The 23,375-nt window shown below is 37.2% G+C and overlaps 1 protein-coding gene across 1 annotated transcript in view; it reads right to left on the bottom strand.

Moving 5' to 3' along the window:
• SORT1 (sortilin 1) overlaps positions 1-22,951 on the bottom strand; it is a 45,106-nt gene extending 22,155 nt beyond the window's left edge. The window contains exons 1-5 of the mRNA XM_029287243.1: positions 22,704-22,951; positions 5,423-5,482; positions 3,042-3,115; positions 1,451-1,553; positions 68-232 (exon numbers count right to left, since the gene is read on the bottom strand). Coding sequence (XP_029143076.1) covers positions 68-232; positions 1,451-1,553; positions 3,042-3,115; positions 5,423-5,482; positions 22,704-22,901 — 600 coding nt within the window. The 5' untranslated portion in view covers positions 22,902-22,951. The remainder of the gene's footprint in view (positions 1-67; positions 233-1,450; positions 1,554-3,041; positions 3,116-5,422; positions 5,483-22,703) is intronic.
• Between the last annotated feature and the right edge of the window lie 424 nt (positions 22,952-23,375).

Here is a 23,375-nt window from a genome sequence, read left to right as displayed (position 1 = left end):
TCACAAAATCACAATTTCAATTGCCACACCAATGAAGAAATCTCCATCCCCTTTCTCCAAATCTTACCTCAGTACTGAGGGTCAATAACAAATCAGAATTCTGAGGGTGATAAATTATTTGAGTTAAAGGATGGAAAGGAAGGTCTGTTAGTACAAAATTCTTCGCAAAATCAGATGATCGGAAGATTCTTCCACTATGGTGTGATCCAGATCTATCCCCAGTCAGTATGACCTAGAAAAGTAAAGATGAGAATCATCTCCCAAATGTTCACACAGGAGCTCATCCACACTGCCAGTTTATCGTGTGTTGAAACTAGAATGTCTGAATCCAGATTTAGAATAGTTTTTAAAAGGACAAAATAAGTCCCTGAAAAAAAAAAGTAAGCATAAGTAGCATTAGAAATTCTAATGCAAGACACTGGGTTTATGGCTTTTGTGATGACAAATGGAACTGCTTTGCTATGCCACAAATGATTTTATGAAACCCATTAAGGAAATCTCTAAAGAATTAAACTATTCCTGCTTATCCCTCTGATAGAAATGTCAGGGAAAGAAAAATCTTATCCATATTATATCCATGGACAGCCTCAATAATGTAGGATGAAATTATGTTGGGAGAAAAAAACATTTATTTAGTTCGGGAAGCAAACTAATGGCAGTAATTTAAAATTCAGTACAAGTTAGAGAAACCACAACCATAACCTTATCTCCCCACTAATGACAGACAAGTCCTATACAGTTTATTTAAGACAATATGCAGCAAGAAGGGGAAAGAAGAATTAGATGATACTAGCCTGCTCTAACAAGTAAGGTTGTGAGGTTGCATTGCAGAGCTGCCCAATTTTCTTCAGGTCAAGGGCACCCCAGATTTTTGGAAAGTAATAAGTAGGAATCCAAACCTTCCTTTGACCTTTTAAAATCCAAGAAAAAGTCAATATTTTTGGACCTATTCATTAGGCTCATGAAGCCATGGTGGAGCAGTGATTAAAATGCAGTATTGCCGGCTAACTCTGCTCATTGCTAGGAGTTCGATTCCATGAGGATCCAGATTGTTGGAGGCAATATGCTGACTCTGTAAACCACTTAGAGAGGGCTGTAAAGCACTGTGAAGCGGTATATAAATCTAAGTGCTATTGCTATTGCTATTCAGTAGATGGTCATATGCCAGAGGTGAACCTTGTCAGTTTTTTGCACCACTGCCCTAGAATGCCTTGACAAGTAGCAACCACTGGAAAACTAGTAATAAACTTAAATCCACTTAAGTAATAAACTTAAATAGTTCCAGCCATGTTAACAACTCAGGTACCATCTTAAATCTATTCTCCAATACTAAGCTAAATTATTAAAATGCAGCCATTTTAGACCCTTCATCTCAAGACTTCCAATTTTATCACAAAGTATAGGGCTAACAAACAGCCTACTCTGCACAGTAATAACTAATTGTTCCTACCTTCCCTGAATTCTCTGGCCCAATAGCCATTCCAAATTCTGTTCTGATGAAAGTGTTGTTAATGAGGTCTGTAATATCTGTGAAAGTTTTCCCATAATCTTCACTAAGATAAAAGGGAAAAAAAGACAAAGTAAGGACAAAAATTACCCAAACAGCTTGAAGTAATCATTTGTCTTATTGAAGCAATAAAATAAATACCAAAAAGAACTGGAAAAATGTAAAAGTTAACAATGTAAAAATCACTTAAAGAGGTTTTCTATGGCATGATTTAGTTCCATGATGAAATAGGTACACAATAATGTTTATATATGTGCACAAATATAAAAAAAAACAGATTGTAGTGATAATTATCCTTTACACAGATACAACTACTACACTTTATCATATAAAATAGCTCCCATATTTTAAAATTCCTCTCATTTTCAGGTAGTCATCAAAATAGTTAACACAATTAAAAATTAAAACAAGTAGTCAATTAAACTTTAAAAAAAAATGCTATTAAAAATCCATAAATCTGTACCCATTCTAAAAGTAGGGACCATAATCATAAATGGCACCTTCAACTAAACCTCTAAGGAACAAAACTGATTTGGCTGGATATTGGCAGTATTGATGATTCAGTCAAAGAAGGGTTTTCAAAACTGGTGCTCTCTCACGGCTAGAAGGATCTACCACAGTCACTACTGCATTGAAACATTCTGTTTCAACACTGTCCTGGAGCAGTGTTTCTCAGTCTCAGCAATTTAAGAGGTGTGAACTTCAACTCCCAGCAACTGGCTGGGGAATTGTGGGAATAGAAGTCCACACCTCTTAAAATTGCTGAGACTGAGAAAGACTGCTCAGTCTCAGCAATGGGGCTTTCCCAGTTCTTTCTTTTCCAGATTCCACAGCAAATCTTAATTTACTGACCACATGTCAGTAAATCCCTCTTCTGCCTGTTGGAATCTTGAAGTTGGGAGAAAACCACTACTGTACAGTATGCCTACCCTTGGCAGGAGCAACTCCTTTCTAAAAGGACTACCTCCTCAGGCTTCACCTCTCTGGTGCAACCTGTTCTACTTAACAACTGAAAAATGGGAAAGCGGGAGCAGTCAGCCACACCAAAGCAAATATTAGAGGAAAAAGTCTAACCAATATTTCTTGTTTTCACCTGAGAAAAAATAAATGACTGTAATTCTAGCATGAATTATATGAAATGTTAACCGGTAGGTGAGGCCTTCACTTTATCTCAACATTTTATTAACTATACTAGTAATCAAAAAGAGGGCTGCTTCTGAAGCTATTTCCAACAGGCAGAGGAAAGAGATGGATTACATTTGATCATCTATTAAGATAAAAACATCCAGGGTCAACATGTTCCTATTTCAACAAAAACAGGTTTATGCTGCCATTGTTTAAAGTTAAGCATGGAAAACTATACACATTTACAGGAAAGCAGCTTTTGAAAGGGACAGGTCACCCAACTTTTAATGGATGGCACCAGGGAAGGCTGTTGTAGCAATTGGGCACAGAAGCAATGCTGACTTTTTAAAAAAGAAAAATTAATAAATATCTATTTACATAGAACTATAGACAACTATAACGTCTTTACCTTCGGTATAATTTAGACTGCCCAAAGCTCACGATGACTAGAGGAAGCTGGAAAGTAGTCAACACAAGAATAACCTGGAAACAGAAAGTGGAAAAGTTATTTAGCTCAGATAGTCCAAGAAAACAACCTTGTCTATTTTAAAGGGTTCTGGCTAACAATTGGTTTCTGTCAGGCTCAACTGGCTTCAGCCACATTTCAGCATACTCATACAATACAACTATTCAAAAGGTAGATCAATCAAATAAAAATTAATGCAGCTAGCTGAATAATTCCCTAGAAATTATTGCATGTTCATTTCAAAAATTAGGTGTTACACATTACAATTTTCTATTATATTAAATAATCTTATGAAAAAATATTCTACCCTTGTTATTACAGTTATCTAATGCTTAAGTTCCTATCATAAACCATCACCCTATTTCTCCTTTTCTTTGCTGGAGGAAGAATAATTTATTTAAACCTTCATAACGTGTCACCTAAGCTAATTCCTTAGATAGAACTTTGCAGAGTAGCTATTATTAGACTCTAAATTGTGCTATAGTATATTAAGTTATTCAGTGTACGATATCACAATAGGAACTAATTTTCCCCTTATTTCTAGTTACTCACTAGAAATACAAATCTTTAATCAAAAGAGGAACTTAAACTGTCAGTAGAGTCATACTTTAAAAAATATTTAGATAGCTTTGATAGAGCTATGAATCAGAGCTAATATATGATCATTCATTTGGCCAAGTATAAAAAAATTTAAACTGTGCACCTTCATTCTGGAATGTCCACTTGCCCTTTGATTATTGAAACTGTGTAAATACCTGGATTGTATACTCATTAGCCTAAGACATTAATAATTATGTTTAGAATTTGGTATTTTGTTCCCTCCTCCCCAAAACATATTTCCAATCTTAACACATCATGAATTGGAAGTGTCTGCTTTTCAGTAATACCAGAAATGGGTCTGTTCTCTTATGCTGAGCATCAGTGAAAGTCCTGAATGAACATTAGACTTATTGAAAGTGAAGAGAAAGATTCCATCAGATTAGTGTTTGTTTATTTATTAGTCATCCAATTCCAATGGGCTGAGTTCAGCTCCCAGTGACTACATGGCCATGGCCATACATTTCACTGGCACAAGATGACTTGCCACTGTATTCTTCCAGAATTATTGGCTGGGGGAGGAGGGGGGGGAGTTTCTTATCTAAATATTAATCAGGTTTAACTCTACTCACCTTATTTTGAGATGAAAATTGGCCAAGTTACTGATGTTATTAGTATTTTAAATAAAGGAGTATGAGAAGCAGACAGAAATAAGTCGATTTAAGATTCCATTATTTTTGAAAGAGAGAAAAGGAAGTTGGCAAAACTATATCATCTGCTGCTGGGCACCTCCCAAACATCTCTTCCTGGTTTAAAAGGAAGAACTGGAAAAACATATATGATTTCTCCTAATTCTTCTCCCAATATGCTTGATTAAATCCAACTATCCATGGAGTCAGCTGACAATTTATATGGCCCTTTCTGCTACGGGTCTATGACAACTCCCCATGGCCAACTTGCAGTGGCCAACTCGTCATGGGGCAACTCACCATGGCCAACTCATCGTGGGACAACTTGCTGCAGAGCAAGAGTTACATTAACATCAAAGAAATGGTGGAATAGAATGATTAAAGAAAGGATGCAAAAGGAGGGGCAGAATGAAATGTGAATGGCAAAAATTAAAATATTTTTTATTTATTTTAAATAATTAAATTGAATTGTTAAATTGTCTTGCAGCGAGTTGTCCCACTATGAGTTGGTCATGGTGAATTGGCCGTGGCAAGTTGGTTATGGTGAGTTGTCCCATTCCGTCCTGCTACTGTCACCTGCCCTACACTGTACAATGGATAATCTTAATTGTGTCTAAGAATTGGCTGAAAATTATACATATAAAAAAATGCTCTGAAATTGCACCATTCTCTTTCAGCATGAGATGAACAAGCAACAGCTCTGTGTAGGATATTAAGAAATGTGTGGTTTTTTCTTCACATCAACAAGGCTTCATCACTGAAGCAATTATCACTGCAACCCTGAATGAGTAGATAGATGTTACTTACCAAACCTGTGAGTCACTTCATTTACACAACAAAACACCCACAAGAGTTCTTTGTTCATGAGTAAGATGGCAATATTTAAAAGAAGAACCAGAATAGCTTGCAGCTGTAGAGAATAACATCTTATCACCTACCAGGCAAAAATACTATAATTCTTTTTTATTTGGGAAGGCTAAGGCAAAAGCTTCTTTATTTGAAAGTACAAAACCAAGTCACGGCCTGGAATTATTTCATATATTATACTTTTGCTTTTTCTGAATACTTAAAATATCTGTTCAACCAAGTATTACTTACTCCAGTGCTATCTCCAATCCAGGAAAGGGACACTGAGCCACTGAGGTCATTGAAGACACGCTGTAAAGACAATTGCAAATACATTTTAGTCCCTGCTCCTGTTGCTGACATTATTCAACAAATAGCCCTTTCATTTTCTTCCAAGAGAGCTAGAAACTTGTTTCTGGACACCATATTCCTCACAATCTTATTGCATGTTAAATTTAATGGTTATAATTTCCCAATAAGGTATACAAGGGAACAGATAATATAACCCTTATGGAGTTGATCCTCTAGACAGGGGTAGGCAACCTTGGCTCTTTTATGTCTCGTGGACTTCAACTCCCAGAATTCCTGAGCCAGCATGGCAGGCTCAGGAATTCTGGGAATTGACGTCCACGAGTCATAAAAGAGCCAAGGTTGCCTACCTCTGCTCTAGAGCATGTGTGCACAGCCCACAGTCACATGCAGCCCCGGACAGCTAGTAAGGCAGCCCACTAAATTGTAACTGTTTAACATTACTGTGTGATTTACATACAATAACTATATTATATATTTTAAATGTGGCCCAGGACAATTCCTCTTCACTCAATGTTGCCAAAGTAAGCCAACAACTTGGACATCCATGCTCTAGAGACTTTGGTTTGGATTTCATTCCCTATGGAGATTTGAAGGAGGGACTGCATCATACTTAAGAGAAAAGTAGAAATTAAGTTATTTTGGATGCTTAAAGGTGTTTGCCGCTTAATATTATAACAAATTTATTTTCATTTCCATTTTTCATCTTGAAATATTACTAGATTCTTGTTGATTAGCAGAAGTAGGAAAATTGTGAGAGAGTTCATGTAAATTTACTTACAACTAGAACTACTGAAGTCTGTCAAGCTATATGAAGGAGATACGTTGCTGGAAATGCATCCAGCGTGACCAACAATTCTCTTTTCTTAATACAAAGATCAAGTTGCCATTAAGATGAGTTTGATTCTTAGTGACTGCATTCTTCCAGGATACTTTTCTGGAGTACCTAGGTACCCCTATTTCAACATACTCACCAGAATTAACCCTGTTTACCTTCATCTATAAGCTGGTTTGATAACAGTATATCATCTTTTAAGGCATTATCAGTGTATCTTTCCTGCAAATGAAGTCTGACCAGAATCAAATATCACAGATGTCTTAGATAAGAGTCTATTGATGTAAAATCTCAAAAACCTTCTTCTAGTATGTTACTTCATTGTGTAATACAATTCATTGTATTATTGTATTATTATTGTATTATTGTATTATCATTGTATTATTATTCATTGTGTGATACACTTCATTGTGTATCACAATTCTCTGTGTAATATACAATAGTAGTCCAAATTTCTCTTATTTATATTCCCTGAAGGCTGTGCCAACACCTGCTCAGTAGGTTCACAGCCATAACAATAATCTTGCATGTTGCATAAGGCATAACACTCCTAATGTTCCAAAGATACAAACCAACCATACTGTTGTTTGCCTAAAGATATATGTTAATGTTACTTCAGAAAGAAAAACAAAAACAAATTCAAATTGCTAATTTTTCTACAAAGCCTGCAATGTTTTCTTTATAGCTCTGTAAGCACCTGAGCTCAGAAATATCACAATTCAAACACTATTATATAATAGAAAACATACCACTGATCAACCAAGATCAGTGTAAGAATCAATAGGAAACACACAATCCCAGAATCTCCAAATATATGAGATGAAAGCTTCCCAGGCATATTTATTACTTCAAAGTAAGAAAAATAAAAGCACACTAACAATGCAACATTGGCACAACAATTACAGTTCAGAAAGCCAAACGAAGTACTTCATCCTCAGGAATCCAGGTGCTATTGTTGGTTCCCTGGGGGAAGGAGATGGTACAAGAAATGCTGCAAAACAAAGTCTCATTTTGATGCTGCTTTCCTGAACACCGTACATTGAATGCTGCACAAATAAAAATTATAGTCATATTATAATTGTAACTAGCCATGTGTTTCACAACAGTTTAAGGAAGAAGCAAACACTGTGTTATAGCTATACAGGTATATAAAATAGAGAAAACTGATACTATAGGGTTAAATTACTCTTGGCTGTGGAAACATAGCTGTAATTAGCAACCAGTCTGAAGGACACGAAGAGGTTGCTAAGAACTATTTGTGTAACAGACGGCTTCTTCAATAAAGGCACAGAAGGACTAATATAAATGCTTCTCCTGAACTATTCTAAAAGCTGGTATCTACTGTAATTCAAATATATTTTTAGCTCTGTTGCTAAATATCAGCCTACTGGTAGAGTTAAAATTTAGAAGCAGCAGTAAAACTAAATGAAAGCATTTGGGGGAAGAATAAGTTAAACAGGAGTAAGGAAGACAGAAAAATGAAGAGAAAACCAAGAGTTATTACTTGTGACTTGAAACAGAGCTTTTAAAAAAATCTTAAACTGCTGGATGGCTCCACTGGAGACCCAATGAACTGTATTGTCCATATTACGTAACAATATATTACTTAACAACAAAACTGCATCCAGTTTTGGTCACCACGATGTAAAAAAGATGCTGAGACTCTAAAAAGAGTACAGAGAAGAGCAACAAAGATGATTAGGGGACTCGAGGCTAAAACATATGAGGAACGGTTGCTGGAATTGGATATGTCTAGTTTAATGAAGAGAAGGACGAGGGGGGACATGATAGCAGTGTTCCAATATCTCAGGAGCTGCCACACAGAAGAGGGAGTCAAGCTATTCTCCAAAGTGCCTGAAGGCAGGACAAGAAGCAACGGGTGGAAACTAACCAAAGAGAGAAGCAACCTAGAACTAAGGAGAAACTTCCTGACAGTTAGAACAATTAACCAGTGGACCAACCTGCCTCCAGAAGCAGTGAATGCTCCAACACTGGAGGTTTTTAAGAAGAGACTGGACAGTCATTTGTCTGTATAGGGTTTCCTTCCTGAGCAGGGGGTTGGACTAGATGACCTCCACGGTCCCTTCCAACTTTATACTACTACTACTACTACTACTACTACTACTACTACTACTACTACTACTACTACTACTACTACTACTACTATTATTATTATTATTATTATTATTATTATTATTATTATTATATTTAAAAGAATCCCAAGCATTTAATTCTACATTTCCTTCAGGAACTCAAAGCAATTTACTTTTTTTAAAAAAAAATCACCCAACCCCATGATATATACAGATAGTCCTTGACTTACGACCACAAGTGAGCCCAAAATTTGTTGCTAAGTGAAACATTAGTTTGCCAGTTTTACAACCTTTCTTGCTACAGTTGTTAAGTGAAGCACTGTGGCTGGTAAATTAGTCAAACTGTTGTTAAGTGAATCTGGCTTCCCCGTTGACTTTGCTTGACAGAAGGTCATAGAAGGGGATCACGTGACCCAGGGACACTACAACCGTCATAAATACATGCCAGTTGCCAAGCATCCGAATTTTGATCACGTGATCATGGGGATGCTACAACAGTTGTAAGTGTGAAAACTGGTCATAAGTCACTTTTATCAATGCTATTAGTAATTCTGAATGGTCACTAAACAAACTGATATAAGTCGAAGACTACCTGTACTGAGTTGAAATTGATAGACCCAAAGTCACCTAACAAAGTTTCCATGGCTGAGGTTAGATTTGACGCTGGGTTCCCACAGGAATCCTTGTGACAGCCAACTCCTCTTCAAGAATTATTGACTAATCTGAATGCTCCAGAGAATTGCGTAACATTTTGGCTTTAAAGCCATTTTGGCTTCATAGAATGCTTTTTGGTTTTGAATATGAAAAAACTAGGTACTGAATAATTTGGTCGCAAGTTTTTCTCCCAATTTTTGTACTTTTATAAGAGCCTATAGTTCTAATTCTATAATAATCACCCATTCTATTTTCCAAGGTTACACTCAACTCTTTTATGTCAACAGCATTAGAAAATTACTTCCTATCATTTTATTAATAAAAAGACTATGGTTCCTTTTTGGCCTCACAATGATAACTTCACTTTGACAGTATTATGATTTTAACTCTGTCAACTGTTCAATTGTCAGTTGAAATAAATGTATAAATGTTCAAAATAATTTCTGCATTCAGAAATTTTAATCGGCACTGGTCAGTTCTTGATACAGCAGTCCAAGAAATACACTGGAATCCTGTAGGATAGTTAATTTGAATCCTCCTACTTTCTTCAGAACAGCTGTGCTCTGAATCACTTTGCAGTTTCTTTCACATTAGCCCTCATTTTCAGAGCACTGTAATCTTTTATTAGAGACTGAGACTTCTTACTCCAAGAGAAAGCTGCATACTAGGCATCTGAAGTAATGTTGTTAGTTCTTAATAGCTTTTACTGCTATTTTTTTAGTAGTGCGTGCATTTCCTAATATATTAGTTGGTTTCTAATAAGGAAGGACTTTTTTTCTGTTGCTCATAAGCATTTCTGACAGAATTATTATGGAAGTTGATTCCATCAATTTTCTTGATTTCCGTATTTCTCAGGGCCTTCTTATAAATTATATTTATAAAACATATTTAGGTATAGTCTACCTATATCTGTGTAGGTAGACTGTATCTCACATTAAGGTACTAACTAACATTTATAAACTCCACATTCACAAATATATGGAGAGTTTGCTGCTTAAATTCTCAGCAATTTTATATCAATTGATGGTTGCTATACAACATTTATTTTGAACATTTATACATTTATTTCAACTGACAATTGAACAGTTGAAAGAGTTAAAATCGTAAGCTGGACATGGCACAGATTTCTGTTTATATTCATTTTCCTTCTATATATTTCTTTGGGTGAGTCTTAAAATTAAGGTCATCTTCCTTGGAAGCAAGTTCAGGTAGCCCACAACTCATGAGCACAATTTCTATTGTTAAGCAAGACAGTTGCTAAGTTAGTTTTGCTCCATTTTATGACCTTTCTTGCCACAGTTGTTAAGTGAATCATTGCAATTCTTAAGTTAGTAATATAATTGTTAAGCGAGCCTGGCTTTGTTTGTCAGAAGGTCACAAAAGTGATCTTGGGACAATACAACAGTCATAAATACATGCCAGTTGCCAAACATCTGAATTTTGAGCACGTGACATGGGGATGCTGCAATGATCATAAAAGTGAAAAATGGTCATAAGTCACTTTTGTCAGTGCCCTTGTTAAGTTCAAACAGTCACTAAACGAATGGCTGTAAGTTGAGGACCACCTGTACAGAAAAATAATCTCAATGTGCTGAAATGTTTTTGCAACTTTACAGTGAAATTCATTTTAAGAAATTGCAATATACAGGTCATAGGCATTGTGTACAAGATACAAAAAGTATATTTTCTGAGTCTTTAGCATTAGCATATGTTCAGGACACACAACATAAATTATGTTCTCTGTTCACCATTAATTTTTACAAAGCAATTTTATTAGTCGCCTAACTCCAATGGGCTCTACAAATATGTAAAATATTTACATATTTCAGTACAAGCCATACAGAATGAGACCTCGTAGCTCAGAAACAAGGTAAGAATTCATCTACTTTATTTCTGGTCAAAAATCAGAATTTAATGAAAGCCTTGTGCTTATATTCAAGCTACAGAACCCTAGTTAAGCATTTACTGCTAATTCCACAAAATGTACATTAGAATTTGAAACATGTTGCAAGTACCGTAACTGCATATCAACAGTTATGGATTGCATAATGAGTAGAATTACATGACAAATACATTTTAGAGAAAGTTGGAAAACTCCTGATCATGTTGAATCTCAAGTGTCTAGTTCTTCAAATTTCTTCAGATGTATGGTTGCCATATTGCAATAACTGCAGTTTGCTGATGTATTACACAATCCAATTAAAATACTGATTTTAACTGAATCTATTAGGAAAATTCCCCTGCCTTGTTAGTCTGCAGATGCGAGAGTATTTCTTAGTTTATATTCATTTATTAAAACTGTATACATTACACACTTCCACTCTGAGATTATAGGCTTTAACATCACTGCCAAGCTAGACTTGATGATGTTTGTCGTTTTAGTTTTGCTGTTTTTTGTGGTATTTTATTGAAGGTGCTGCAGGGAAACTTTTAAAAATCAGTTGAATAATATCCATGAAGGTGCTTTAAGTTAGAGGATTGAGGAGTTCTCAAAATTAAGATAGTGGAACTACAACTGCACACCATAAGGGAGGGCAATTTGCAAAATCATTATAGATGCACAAGAACCAGGAAGAATTAAAAAGGAAAACAAATAGAAAATGAAAAACCAATGGCTTCAACTATAAAATAGTTAAATAATCATATCCAACAAGTTTATGTGAATAGCTCTTCATCAAAGTTGAAAGAGGGTTGAGCTGTGTATTGCAGAGTTCTCCTCAAGCCTGTGCTATTCAATATAGTTTTAAATTAGATAAGGGGTTAAAATTGGATTTATCAAATTTCTTGACAGCACAAAGATAAGGAAGGCTAGCAAACATCTTGTAGAACAGTATCACTATTCAGGTGATTCAGGCAGCAACAATAGGCATAAACTAGCAAATTAATTTCAGTAGAACAAACATCCTAATTTGGGTAGGAAAAATTAAAGTTATGTACACTGAATAGGGCAGTGATGGCAAACCTTTTAGAGACCGAGTGCCCCAAAACCAGCCCCTCCCTGTCCCACCTGCTCCGCTCCTCCCCCTGCTCTGCCCCCCCACCCCTGCCCCACCCACCTGCAGGGCCACTCACTGCCTCCACGGCCCACTGCAGATCACCCAGGCGGCCCAGCAGCACCATGGCGACTATGCCTGCAGCATCAACTGCGCGCTACGGAGTGCGAGGGTGGAGACTTGTCCCTGCTGCCCGGCTGCCATGTCCTTGGCTGCACTGCTCCGCGTGGGCCACGCCCAGGGGCAACTCTCCTCCAGGGGGGCTGCTGGGGAGGAGGGGGCCACAAGGAGAGGCGGGGCTGGGGCGATGGCACGCGTGCCCACAGAGAGGGTTCTGAGTGTCACCTCTGGCATGCCTGCCATAGGTTCGCCACCACTGGAATAGGCGATACCACATTGGGTAGCAGCACATGAGAAAATTATTGTATAGCTTGATGAAGCACAAGCTGAGCATGAGCCAAGAATATGATGCGTACACAGAAAAACTCAAAACAATCCTAGACTGCATTCTCCAGAAGGAACGGGTTGAGAGCAACAGAACCGCCACCACTTTCCTCCTCTCTATTTTGCATTGTTCAGATTACATCTACAATACATTGCCAAGTTCTTGGCGCTGCAGCTTAGAAAGGATACTGACAAATATATTCATGGAATGAAAACAAGAAACTTGTTTCAATTTCTGTAAGTGTACTTCAGTGTTTCGTCAATATTTTGTTTTGTGTGTTTTGAAAAATAAAAATAAAAAAGGGGGAAAAAACCAGGAGGAACAGATGGAAGTGTTGGGTTTGTTTAGACTGGCAAAAATGTAAGGTGGGGAGTCTCTGAAATATGTGAAGGATCCATGTAGAAAACAAAATAGATTTGCTCAGCATTGTTCTAGAACACATGACAGTCAGTTTACATTGCAAGATAACAAGAGTTCAATTGAACACCATAATGACAAGAGCCGTTCAACAACAGAAACCACTAGCTGGGGAAGTGGGTAGATTTGCCTTCTCCATAAGTATTCAAACAAAAGCTGACTAGCCATCTGCTAGTCTTCAACCAACGCCCTATCATTATTCTAGCAATTTTTCCGCATCTTCTTCAACAAACCACATTTCCCATCCCTGTTTTGTTTTAGTCTGTCACTAGTATTAATAATCATTTGACTACACTGCCAGTTCACAGATCAAGTTAAAAAAGTATTAGCCAATTTTTTTCTTTCTATAAATATCTGTGGAATATTAATAATGTTTACTCTTTATGCTTAAGTTTTCTTGAACTAATTTCCTCATTGTGCCTAAGCACAACATGTACCACAAGATCTTCACTATCTGCCCCTAAATTTGGTACTGCATTTGTTATTTGACTATACATGCATTGATGTATAGTAGATCCAAAGCATAGCAGATCCAATAATATCTAGCCACAGCTGATTTAAGAGGTTCATATTTGCTTGGAATTAAATTGTTTTTTAATCACATTACTATCATACTGCTGCAAGGATAACAATCCTTCTCTATGCAACTCTGAAAGATTCTCTATTACTCATAGATGTCATAGTTTAATGCCCCAGTTTCTCATTTCTTCCACATGAATACCAAAAATTAATCAAACAACAATAATGCTTTAAAATAATAGACTCAAGATTAAATTGTGCAATATGGTACACAGTAGCACAAATACTAGCACCAAACGGCATATATCCTCTATATCTGCATGTTACAGCTATGAAAACACTGCACCTGCATCACTGCTACTTTAGCAAGAATATGAAGGATTACACGAGAGGCTGCCACCCTGAAATGCAGCAGTAATGATATGTTAGCCGGGGAACAGCTGGGGAAATTCAGATATTCAGTAAAACAGACATTCAAAATCAAAACTGCTTACTTGAGAATCCTCACTATTAATAACTCATTTAGCATTCAACAAGAGTGAAAAGCATAGCTTAGCACTTTATTTTGCCAGAATTACTATAAAGTTAACAAATTAGTGTCACAAATTAGTGTCATTAGCACTCCAGTGTCACAATCTTTCTGGAAGACTACAGTAAATAGCAGGATCACAGCATCTTCCTGGGTCTTGACTTAAGGCAGTTCAATTACCACTGAATCATTCAGATGCCATCGCCAGAGCATATTTGTCCTCTGCGGAACTGTAATTTATAAATTCTGATGATGTTTAGCATCCACAATTAAGCAGGAGGGATAGTACAAACTGAAAGGAATGCACTTATGGTAATGTCATAACCACCTATTTGACCACATATGTGAGATTACTGCGAAGTAGGATATAGTTTCCCTGGTGCCCGAAGCATTATAATAAATCTGCAATATTGCTAGACCAACCTTTTCCTCAAATTAACAAATTATATTAACAATAACAAATCATACCGGTAGAACTGCCAATTTCTCAAGTGAGGTGACATTCAGCATGCTGAATATGATCCTAACAGTAGTAATAGTGAGCAGTATTCACAATTTATAATATAGAACCTGAGGGGGATGAGAAATTGGGCATATCAGCATTAATAATGCTTTCTGCGATCTGACTTCAGGAACACTGAAAATAATTGTGAGAGTTAATTCTCTCATTCTCTAAGAAAAGCAACTAGGACTAATCTATCTATTCCCAAAATAAGAGAAATCTAGAACATGGGTGCTCTGACTACAAGAAAAAGCTGTTTCGCCCTTACACAATTAGGGGCAATAAACACTGACTTCGCTATAAGCAAGACACTATGGATGACTTACCAAAATTCTTCCATAATAGCTTCCCATTAGGGCCAGAATGGAAGCAGCAAAGAACACATATCAGAGAAGAAATTATTAATTTACTTCCAACATTGTGGCACTTAAGAAATAACCCAAGAGGAAAATAGGGAAACAACCTCTTCAGCATCACTTATTCCAGGAGTAGGGCCCTCAGCCCTATTTCTGAAGCCTCAAGAACCAATGATACTACACAATCAATATACGGTAGTGCAATGCAACGTGCATTTTGCAGAGAGGAAAGATTGGACGGCTTACATACTCATTTTGTATTAAATCCCTGAAATTTCCTCCCCTATTAAAATGGGGGGGAGGCCTTGAAATTGAACTACAGCTTTCACCCCTTTTCAGTGTAATATGTACTTTCTGAAATATGTAGTTCTTCTTACCATCTTCCATAGCAAAGTAAATAAAAACACAGTATCTAACCATTTAAACCTTTCTTGTCCTACCTAGAAAAAGGGCAGGGAAAGGTTAGCACTCCTAGAAACTCATTCAAACCCTGAAAAACCGGTCTTACCAGCTTACTGAGCCAGAAATTATATATTGCCTTTTTTACTAAAAGTGATATCATGATGGCCTAAGATTAAAGTATGGATTGAGAATGACACATAAAACAGCTTTTTTTTTTCCAGGGTTTGCCTACACATCTAAATATAAAGAACACCTATATATAACTACGGTATTAGCATTGTAATTCATTCTTCTCAATAGTATATTTCTTGCAAACAATATCACATGTAATGTTATAAATCAATGGTGCAGAAATGATTCCCAACTACCCTCTGACATCTCACAACGAGCCACAACAAATAGTCAGGCTGCTACTTTTGCTTTATTATCATTTAAACTTAAATCTTAATCATAGCTCCTGCTTTATTTTATTTCAACCTCTTTGCAACCAATATTTATTTTATTACTTTTACTGTTATTTCATTTTATTTTATATATTGTGTGCTATGCTACATTGTTAAGGTTTATGGTTACAACCATTTTCATTCTAGTGTTTTCTCGCCAGTTCAGGGCCCGCTTTATGAATCAATGAATGCCATTTCATGCAATCAAGTCCAGCAACCAGGTCCAAATGAATGATTTTCATATCCGTGTTAACTGTGTCCTGCTATCTTTGCTTTGGTCTTCCACGTGGTCATTTGCCATCATTGCTAAAGTGGTAGGTGGTGCAGGCAACAATGTGGGGTGCTACTTGTAGAATGTAGCCCATCCCAATATAGGCAGTTTTCTCACATTTTCTCTGTTATTGGTGCAACACTCATTGCTGCCAGACTATATCATCATTGAGCTGATCAAGAAGGAAAATGCCTAATGACACGCTTATCCCCATGGCATGGAAAGGTCACTCAGCATTTTTGATGGTTGGCCAGCATTCAGCGCCATACAGTGCTGCTGGGCAGACCATCCTTCACCCACTTTTGATTTTAGGCATACAGCACTCTTGTGAGCATCTTGCACCACAGCCATGTTGCATTCACCTTTGCATTGTCAATCATCAATTCTCAATACTGCTGTCACTTTGCAGGTGGCATCCTGAATAACAGAAGTTTGTTTTCACTAGATCTTCACTGTTGACCAGTGCTTGGCTAGTCTCAAGATATTTTATCACTTTGAAAAGGCAGAATATAAAATCAATACGATGATTTATAAAGTTAATTAGTAAGAGAATTAATGGGCATTAATACAACTTAAATTGAATTTAAGCAATATAAAAATACTTAAATTGATCCTAAATTTAAACATTGGAATATTTTCCAGAAAAATTAAATGTAAATAATTTTGAACTGTGTTAAGATGCTTTATAATTTCTTGAGATTAACATCATTATCTTATATGCCACGAGGTTCACCTCTTCATGAAGAAGCATGTATAGTCTTCTTACACTTATCATTATTTAAAGTAACACAACTGTACAAAATAAGTGTGACATCGTTTCTTAAATAAATGAATATTATGTACTAATTATAGCTCTATGGTAGATGCAAGGTCTAAATGTCCTATCCCAAATTACCTTTATGTTTCCCTTGAGTTGGCTTAGCCCTTGTTGGGAAAGTGTACATTTCATATCCCAGCAAGAATAGCTCCAATATACGGTAGGTTCCCAAGATACAGAGTGTGCCTTAGAGTCATATATAATCTTGTATTAAAACAAATCAAATAAATCAGATACTGAATTTAAACTTAATTTAGAAAATAGAAACCATTATAGACTATAATTCTGGACATGGACTTAAACTACATCTGAAGTTTGAGTTTCCTTTAGCATAAGACTTTTAAAAAAGATTTTGCTTACTTGTTATAATAACTATAGACGCTATCAGATTCACCCAAAATTGCTATTAATTGTTTATTCTGATTATTCATATCATATTGGTTGCCTTTCCCAATTATTGATAACAAGTTTTAAAGTAGTACACTGATATAAGATCATCTTTGAACACAGAACTATAATTAATTAAAAATTCTTTAATTTTGCACAGCTTGTAATCTTTTTCTATTTTTTAATTTTTATTTTTTTCCTTCTTTTTCTTTTTACTTGGCTGCACTTTTAAATATCAATTTGGAAGAAGAGTCCTAGTTAGCTGATAAAAATGGGTTTGAGAAAGCAGCATAAGGTTCAGATATAATTTTAACTATTACTTTTTAAATGTGGAAAAAGTCTGTAAGAACATTGTTGAAAGCCATTGTTAGCTTTTTAGTCTCCAACAGGCACTGTCTATTCTATTACAGATGACAACAACTGAACAGACACTACAAGCAAACAATTCCACATTCTTTCACAAGCTGAGACATCAAGCTCTTATGAGGTTCTTTTATCATATAAGCTTTGCACTAAAAGATAAAAAATAACCCTTGTGTAAGCTAAAGGCAAAAGGCTGGCAAGCAAGTATCCAAATATTTCACAGTTCAGTGGCAGATGGAATTAAACCAAGATCTCAATTCCTTTCCGTTCCAGCAAAAATAAATAAAACAAAAATGACTTTTAGAAGCTTATAATAACTGTAAACTGAATATGTGAGATATATCAGATAACAAGGAATGATTTCCAACTTCCAAAGCTCTACTGAAAGCAGACACTTTAATATCAATGAAATTTTAGGGCAAACAGGGGAAAAGCAGGAATAGATGAAAAGAGAAGATAAAAGAGGGCAGGTACAGATCTCCAAATATTGAACTTGATTTCCCACCAGACCCACACAGTATGGTTAATGGTAAGAGACTGTTGAAAGAAAAATCACGTCCAGTTCCAAGCCCGGAGAAAAAAATGGAGGCTGACTGCTTAGGAAAAAAGGTTCTTGTTTATTGATGGGCAGAACCAGCAACAGTATGCAGTTCTGGGACAGCTGACAAAATGGTTGAGTGAGTGGATGGATCTTTATAGGGTTCTGATTGAGATGGTCCAGGGGGTTGTGCAATGTAGTGAGCCTTGTACCAATGGTAGTGGGTAAATCCTATTATGTCCTAAAGGTCATGTTCTGTCCTTAGAATTTGGGTAGGGGAATGTAAATTCTTAATCCTATCAGCTGAGGAGGCTGAAGGCGTTTTGTTTATGAATAGATTGGCCCAGTCTTTCTTAATAGGTATAAAATATCCATCTCTAAAGACTTGAGGCTATTAAGAAAGACTGGGGCTGCTTTCTGCCTTTGTTAAGATTTTTCTCCATTTCTCCTTTGGGGAAATATAGTATTCTACCTCTTTTTAATATTAAGAATAAAGAATATTTTAATCTGGGGAGGAGGGCCTTCCTACAAAACGATAGGAATTGCAGTCTAATACATGCAGACTGGATAGAGACTACTTCAAATTATTTTTTGTCTTTTAATCTATTACTGGTGACTACTCAACAAAGCTTTCTTGGCAATAATGTGGATGTGGTTTGCTGCTGTTTTATTTCACAATGTTTTTTGACTTCTTGGTCTAAGCTTATAACTCTAAGATTTCTTAATGAACTCTTGTTTAATATTGAGCAGGTCTGATCCAGCTAAGCTTTTCTAAGATCAGCCAAATCTGGTTTTGAATTATCTTCATATTAGGAAAAAAATCTGTAGTACCAATGACACGTATTTTAATGGATAGTTGGATATTTTGAATATAACCCCCTAAACTCCCCCAAACCAGGAAAACTAGGAAAAGAAACATTAAAGAAGTTGGTAAATTAACTGTGACATAATTCCCATAATGTGAAACGTACGCCACAAATAGCCTAAGGAAAACATTCTAACTGCAGGCCTATTGTCTTACCAGTTGGTCAGGTTCTCCCTTTCTATTAAGGCCAGATCTCCAGCTTGGTCAGCAAGAGTATGAAATGAATGTTTCGCCTGACTTCCTACTTTGAGCTCTCTAAAAAAATAACTAGAAAAAGCCAGAGTTTGGAGGAACGGGGGATGGAGGCATCCTTCTGTTTAGATGCTGGCAAGTGAATACACAAAGATATAGATTGAGATAGGATACTCAAAAGACATATAAAACATTGATTTGTTATAAAACTCAAATAAAAAAGTACAATTCATGTACAAGAGGGGGGGAAAGGTGAAAAAGCAAAGTGTCATTGAATTATACATAAGGATACAGATTGCCTGATACTACTCTTTTTTATACATATCTTAAAAGATATATTCAGAACTAAGTCCAGAAAATGGGAACAGAAAAGAATGAAACACAGGCATGTATAATGAGTGGGAAATCTCATCAACTCTGGTTCACCAATGAGGGATCAGGTGATCCATAGTTATTTATTAGGGTTTTTAGACTGTTACACACATGCAATATTCTGATTTAACTAGAAAAAAAAACCTCCAAAGTAAAATACAATAATCAATACCATTGACTATGGATATTAAGATGAATATGTTGATTAGAATCACTCATTTACATAAGAAAATTTTCAGAAAAATTCACATTTCTGCTTCTTATAATAATTATTTTCCCTATAAAAGTGTTTAAATATTAACATGTACATCTCTTTGAAAATCCGGTAAGGTACTATATTGGCTCTAAAGCAGTTATGATAAAGCACATGAGGCAAATTACAATCAGATAAATTAATACCAATACTATGCATCATATATTTAATGGTAATAATACATCAGATATTACACAGAATACAAAAGCAGCACAATCTCTACTGAGAAAGAACACAATAAACAGTATGTCAGAAGAACATTACTTTTTAGAACCAGATTCAACAGAAGCAATCTGCATTTAACAGAGCTTTCAGTCCTACATGTTGACAAAACTGATAAGACTTGGATTTAGAAAAATATCAGCTGAGAATTTATAGTAATCTCTGGCAGAACAAAATTGCTCTTTCTACTTTGTCATATATAAGAGTAATAACACACACAAAAACAGCATCAGCCATATGGACAGCATAAGTGAAGAATAAATGTAAGAGTAATCAGGAATGGGAACAGTATTTTTTCAAGGTAAATATATACTTATGAAGTGCTCAATTCTGAGGATTTTCACTATTCTCATTTTAGAATTTTATTTTAAAAGCAAGCAACAATGTAATTCCAAAAATAACACAACAGAAATCAAAACTATTACCACAGGAAAGAGCTTTTGCAGAATACTGACAGATGGAGAAAAGGTTTAGCATGCAAACTGGTTTTCTTTCTTAAGAACTGGTTTTGGCCTTTGTTACCTACATTTAGAAATAATATGTGGCTATTATCACTAAGATGCCTACAAATTTGTTTTCCATAAATCAGAAATAAAATGTAGGCCTACTTTGGGTTTTTCTATTTTAAGCAAGGCAAATGCAAACAAGGAAACAGGAATGGAAAGGCAATGCAGAATGTGAATGCATGGATTCAAATTATCTAACATTAAAATACAGCAAGAAAGCCATCAAGTTAGATCATGTTATACATATCAGAAATATCAAAGTTACAAAATACTGGGAATAAATAAGGAATAGAATTAGTAAGGAAGAAAAATAGGCCTACCAAAGAAAAGTAGAAAAAAATAGGAAATAAACATTCACTGTAGGTATGAGAATCATCTAAAAATGGTTTTTAAAAAGAGGAAAATTTAACAAAATGTCCATACTAAATGAAAATAATGAAAACTGAAGATATTTAATTGGATAAGGTAGAAAGATGAGGAAATGGTCTGAGTTATCAACTTAAACGTAACTAAAAAACTTCCCTTGAGGTTTTGAATTTTCTTTACTTGAGACCAATGCTGGCACATTTGAGTGTTCAGTATTTGATACACATGATTATTCCATTTAATTTCAATCATGTGTTACAAATGCCTAGCAGCACTGCTTGATACGCATAAAAAATAAAATAGCCTTAGACTTTTTGCATTCACAAACAGGATACCCAAATCCTATTCTCAGGCCTTCAGTAGTTTACTTTCTGTCAAGGGCCATTCCGGTGTCCAACTGTCACATTATCTTGACAGAACTTTTTTTTCCCTAAAAGGGTGCCTACCAAATGCATTAAACTTTCATATTTCCAGATAGCATCAGGACAATAGGGCATTGAGAAAGACTGGTATAATGATGGGATTAAGGACCTCAATACAATAATCTAAGATTTAATTGCATCACTGATGACTCTTTATTCCATAGTAATTGACTTTTTATTTTAATCAAGCTAGTAATTTCTAGCCCGGCTATTGCAGGATGCCTTGATCATACAAATGCTAATCTCAGAATCAGTATGCATTATATTAATACCCAAAGCAGAGACTGGTTAAGAATTTAGTATGCTCTAGGCCAGTGGTTCTCAACCTTTTTAATGCCGCGACCCCAACCGGTCGTAAGTCGAGGACTAAACCGGTCGTAAGTCAAGGACTAAACCGATCGTAAGTCGAGGACTAAACCGGTCGTAAGTCGAGGACTAAACCGGTCGTAAGTCGAGGACTACCCAACCGGTCATAAGTCGAGGACTTTCCCTGCCCGGGAGCGCCGCGCATGCGTGGTTCCGCCCCCTGCGCCGGCTGAGGCGTAGCTGGCAAGCGTCAGAGACGGAGCAGGCCGACCACCAGCTGGCCCAGCCCAAGGGAGGTAAGGCACCCGCCGGAAAATGGGGGAAAAAATGGCGGACAAAAAAATGGCGGACAGCCTTGCTTGGCGACCCCCATGAAATGGTTGATCGACCCCAAATGGGGTCCCGACCCACAGGTTGAGAACCACTGCTCTAGGCAACCTTTACATTTTATGAATGTCATCGATGTTTAGACACACAGAATCAACCAACAGAAGAAAAACTGACCAGCTAAGCTGTTCCTTTATTTTCAAAAGCTCCAAAGGGGTTTTGGGGCAGCTATTCTGTGAAGGGAAACGGTGCACCTTTCACACTATTTTTCTAATTTCAGCGGTGAATATCAGCCTAGCCTTTTGCTCAGGAGGAGGAGGGGAAAAAGGAGATAAGCACTTTATGCCCAACTCCCTCTAACTAGCCTACCAGATCGTTCAGCTTCCTTGTCATCTAAAGGTGTGGCTGTCTTATCACATATGCATCACAGTCCACCTCTATACCTAAACACAAACTTAAGTGTCGTGTTGCCTAAGGAGGAAAGAAAACAATCTGCTTAAGTGTCATGCGACTTGATCTGTCCTCAGTCCAAGATAAACACAGCGCACCAGGGAAGCTCATCCAGCTGTTGGTTCTCAAAAAGCACTCTGCCCACGTTCAGAGGACCCACTGAAAGGCACCAAAGCGACACTCGCGGATTGCAGAGAGATCGCGCCCGGACGTTGCCTCAATTCTCTCTCTCATTCCAGCGGGAAGTTCGGTTTCCCAAAGTCAAAAACCCCACCGCTCTGCATCTCAAGCCTTGGCGGAGGCGGCAGCGCTCTCAGCCCCATCAGTGCCGCAAGCCTCGCCACTCGACCCGGCCAGGGAGGCCACCACCTGCTCTCACCTTGTGAGTGTTGTTGCCAAGCACCTCCTTGCCGAAACCCTTGTCCTGCGGGCCGCATCCAGTCTCCGGCTCAGCCCCACCGCGTAACCCCCGCCGGACCCGCAGAGCCTTCGCCCCGAACCGGATCTCTCGGCCGTGGAGCGGAGCCGTCAGGAGCAGGAGCAGCCCTGCGTGCACCAAGGACGGCGACAACAACATTTCTATTCGCGGTCCCTACCACCAAACTCCTGTCCGTGCTCGGGGAACTGCTCACCTGCCGTCCGAGCCGCGAACGCCTCATTGGGCTGCGCCGAACAGGTATGCAAAAGCCATTGGCTGCAGCACACGTCAATCTGTTCGTCTTTCAGCCGCCAGCCAACCTCTCCCTGAAGCTTCTTTTCCATTCGCGCAGCGATCCCCGCGTCTGCTTTTCAAGTGGCTCGCTGAACTGCCGATCTCGGCACAGTGGACACTTCATTCCACCGGCCAGCGGCCATTGGCTATTCCTATGCCAAGCCTCCTCCCTTTAAATGAACCGGCTGGTCAATATCACCCCACTTTGAAGAGCGCTTTGCTCATTGGTTGGTTTCCTTCAAGCGTTTCCTTCTTTCAGATTCCCCGAGTAATTTAAGGCTTCACGAGACTTTACTCCTGTTGCTAGGATGCGAAGCAACTTTTGTTTTTTGTCCTTTT

This window comes from Protobothrops mucrosquamatus, unplaced genomic scaffold, assembly GCF_001527695.2.
Source record: "Protobothrops mucrosquamatus isolate PMUCROS unplaced genomic scaffold, P.Mucros_1.0 scaffold_270, whole genome shotgun sequence".
NCBI lineage: Eukaryota > Metazoa > Chordata > Lepidosauria > Squamata > Viperidae > Protobothrops > Protobothrops mucrosquamatus.
The sequence above is the reverse complement of the archived record's forward strand: the minus strand, read 5'-3'. Positions and strand labels throughout refer to the sequence as shown.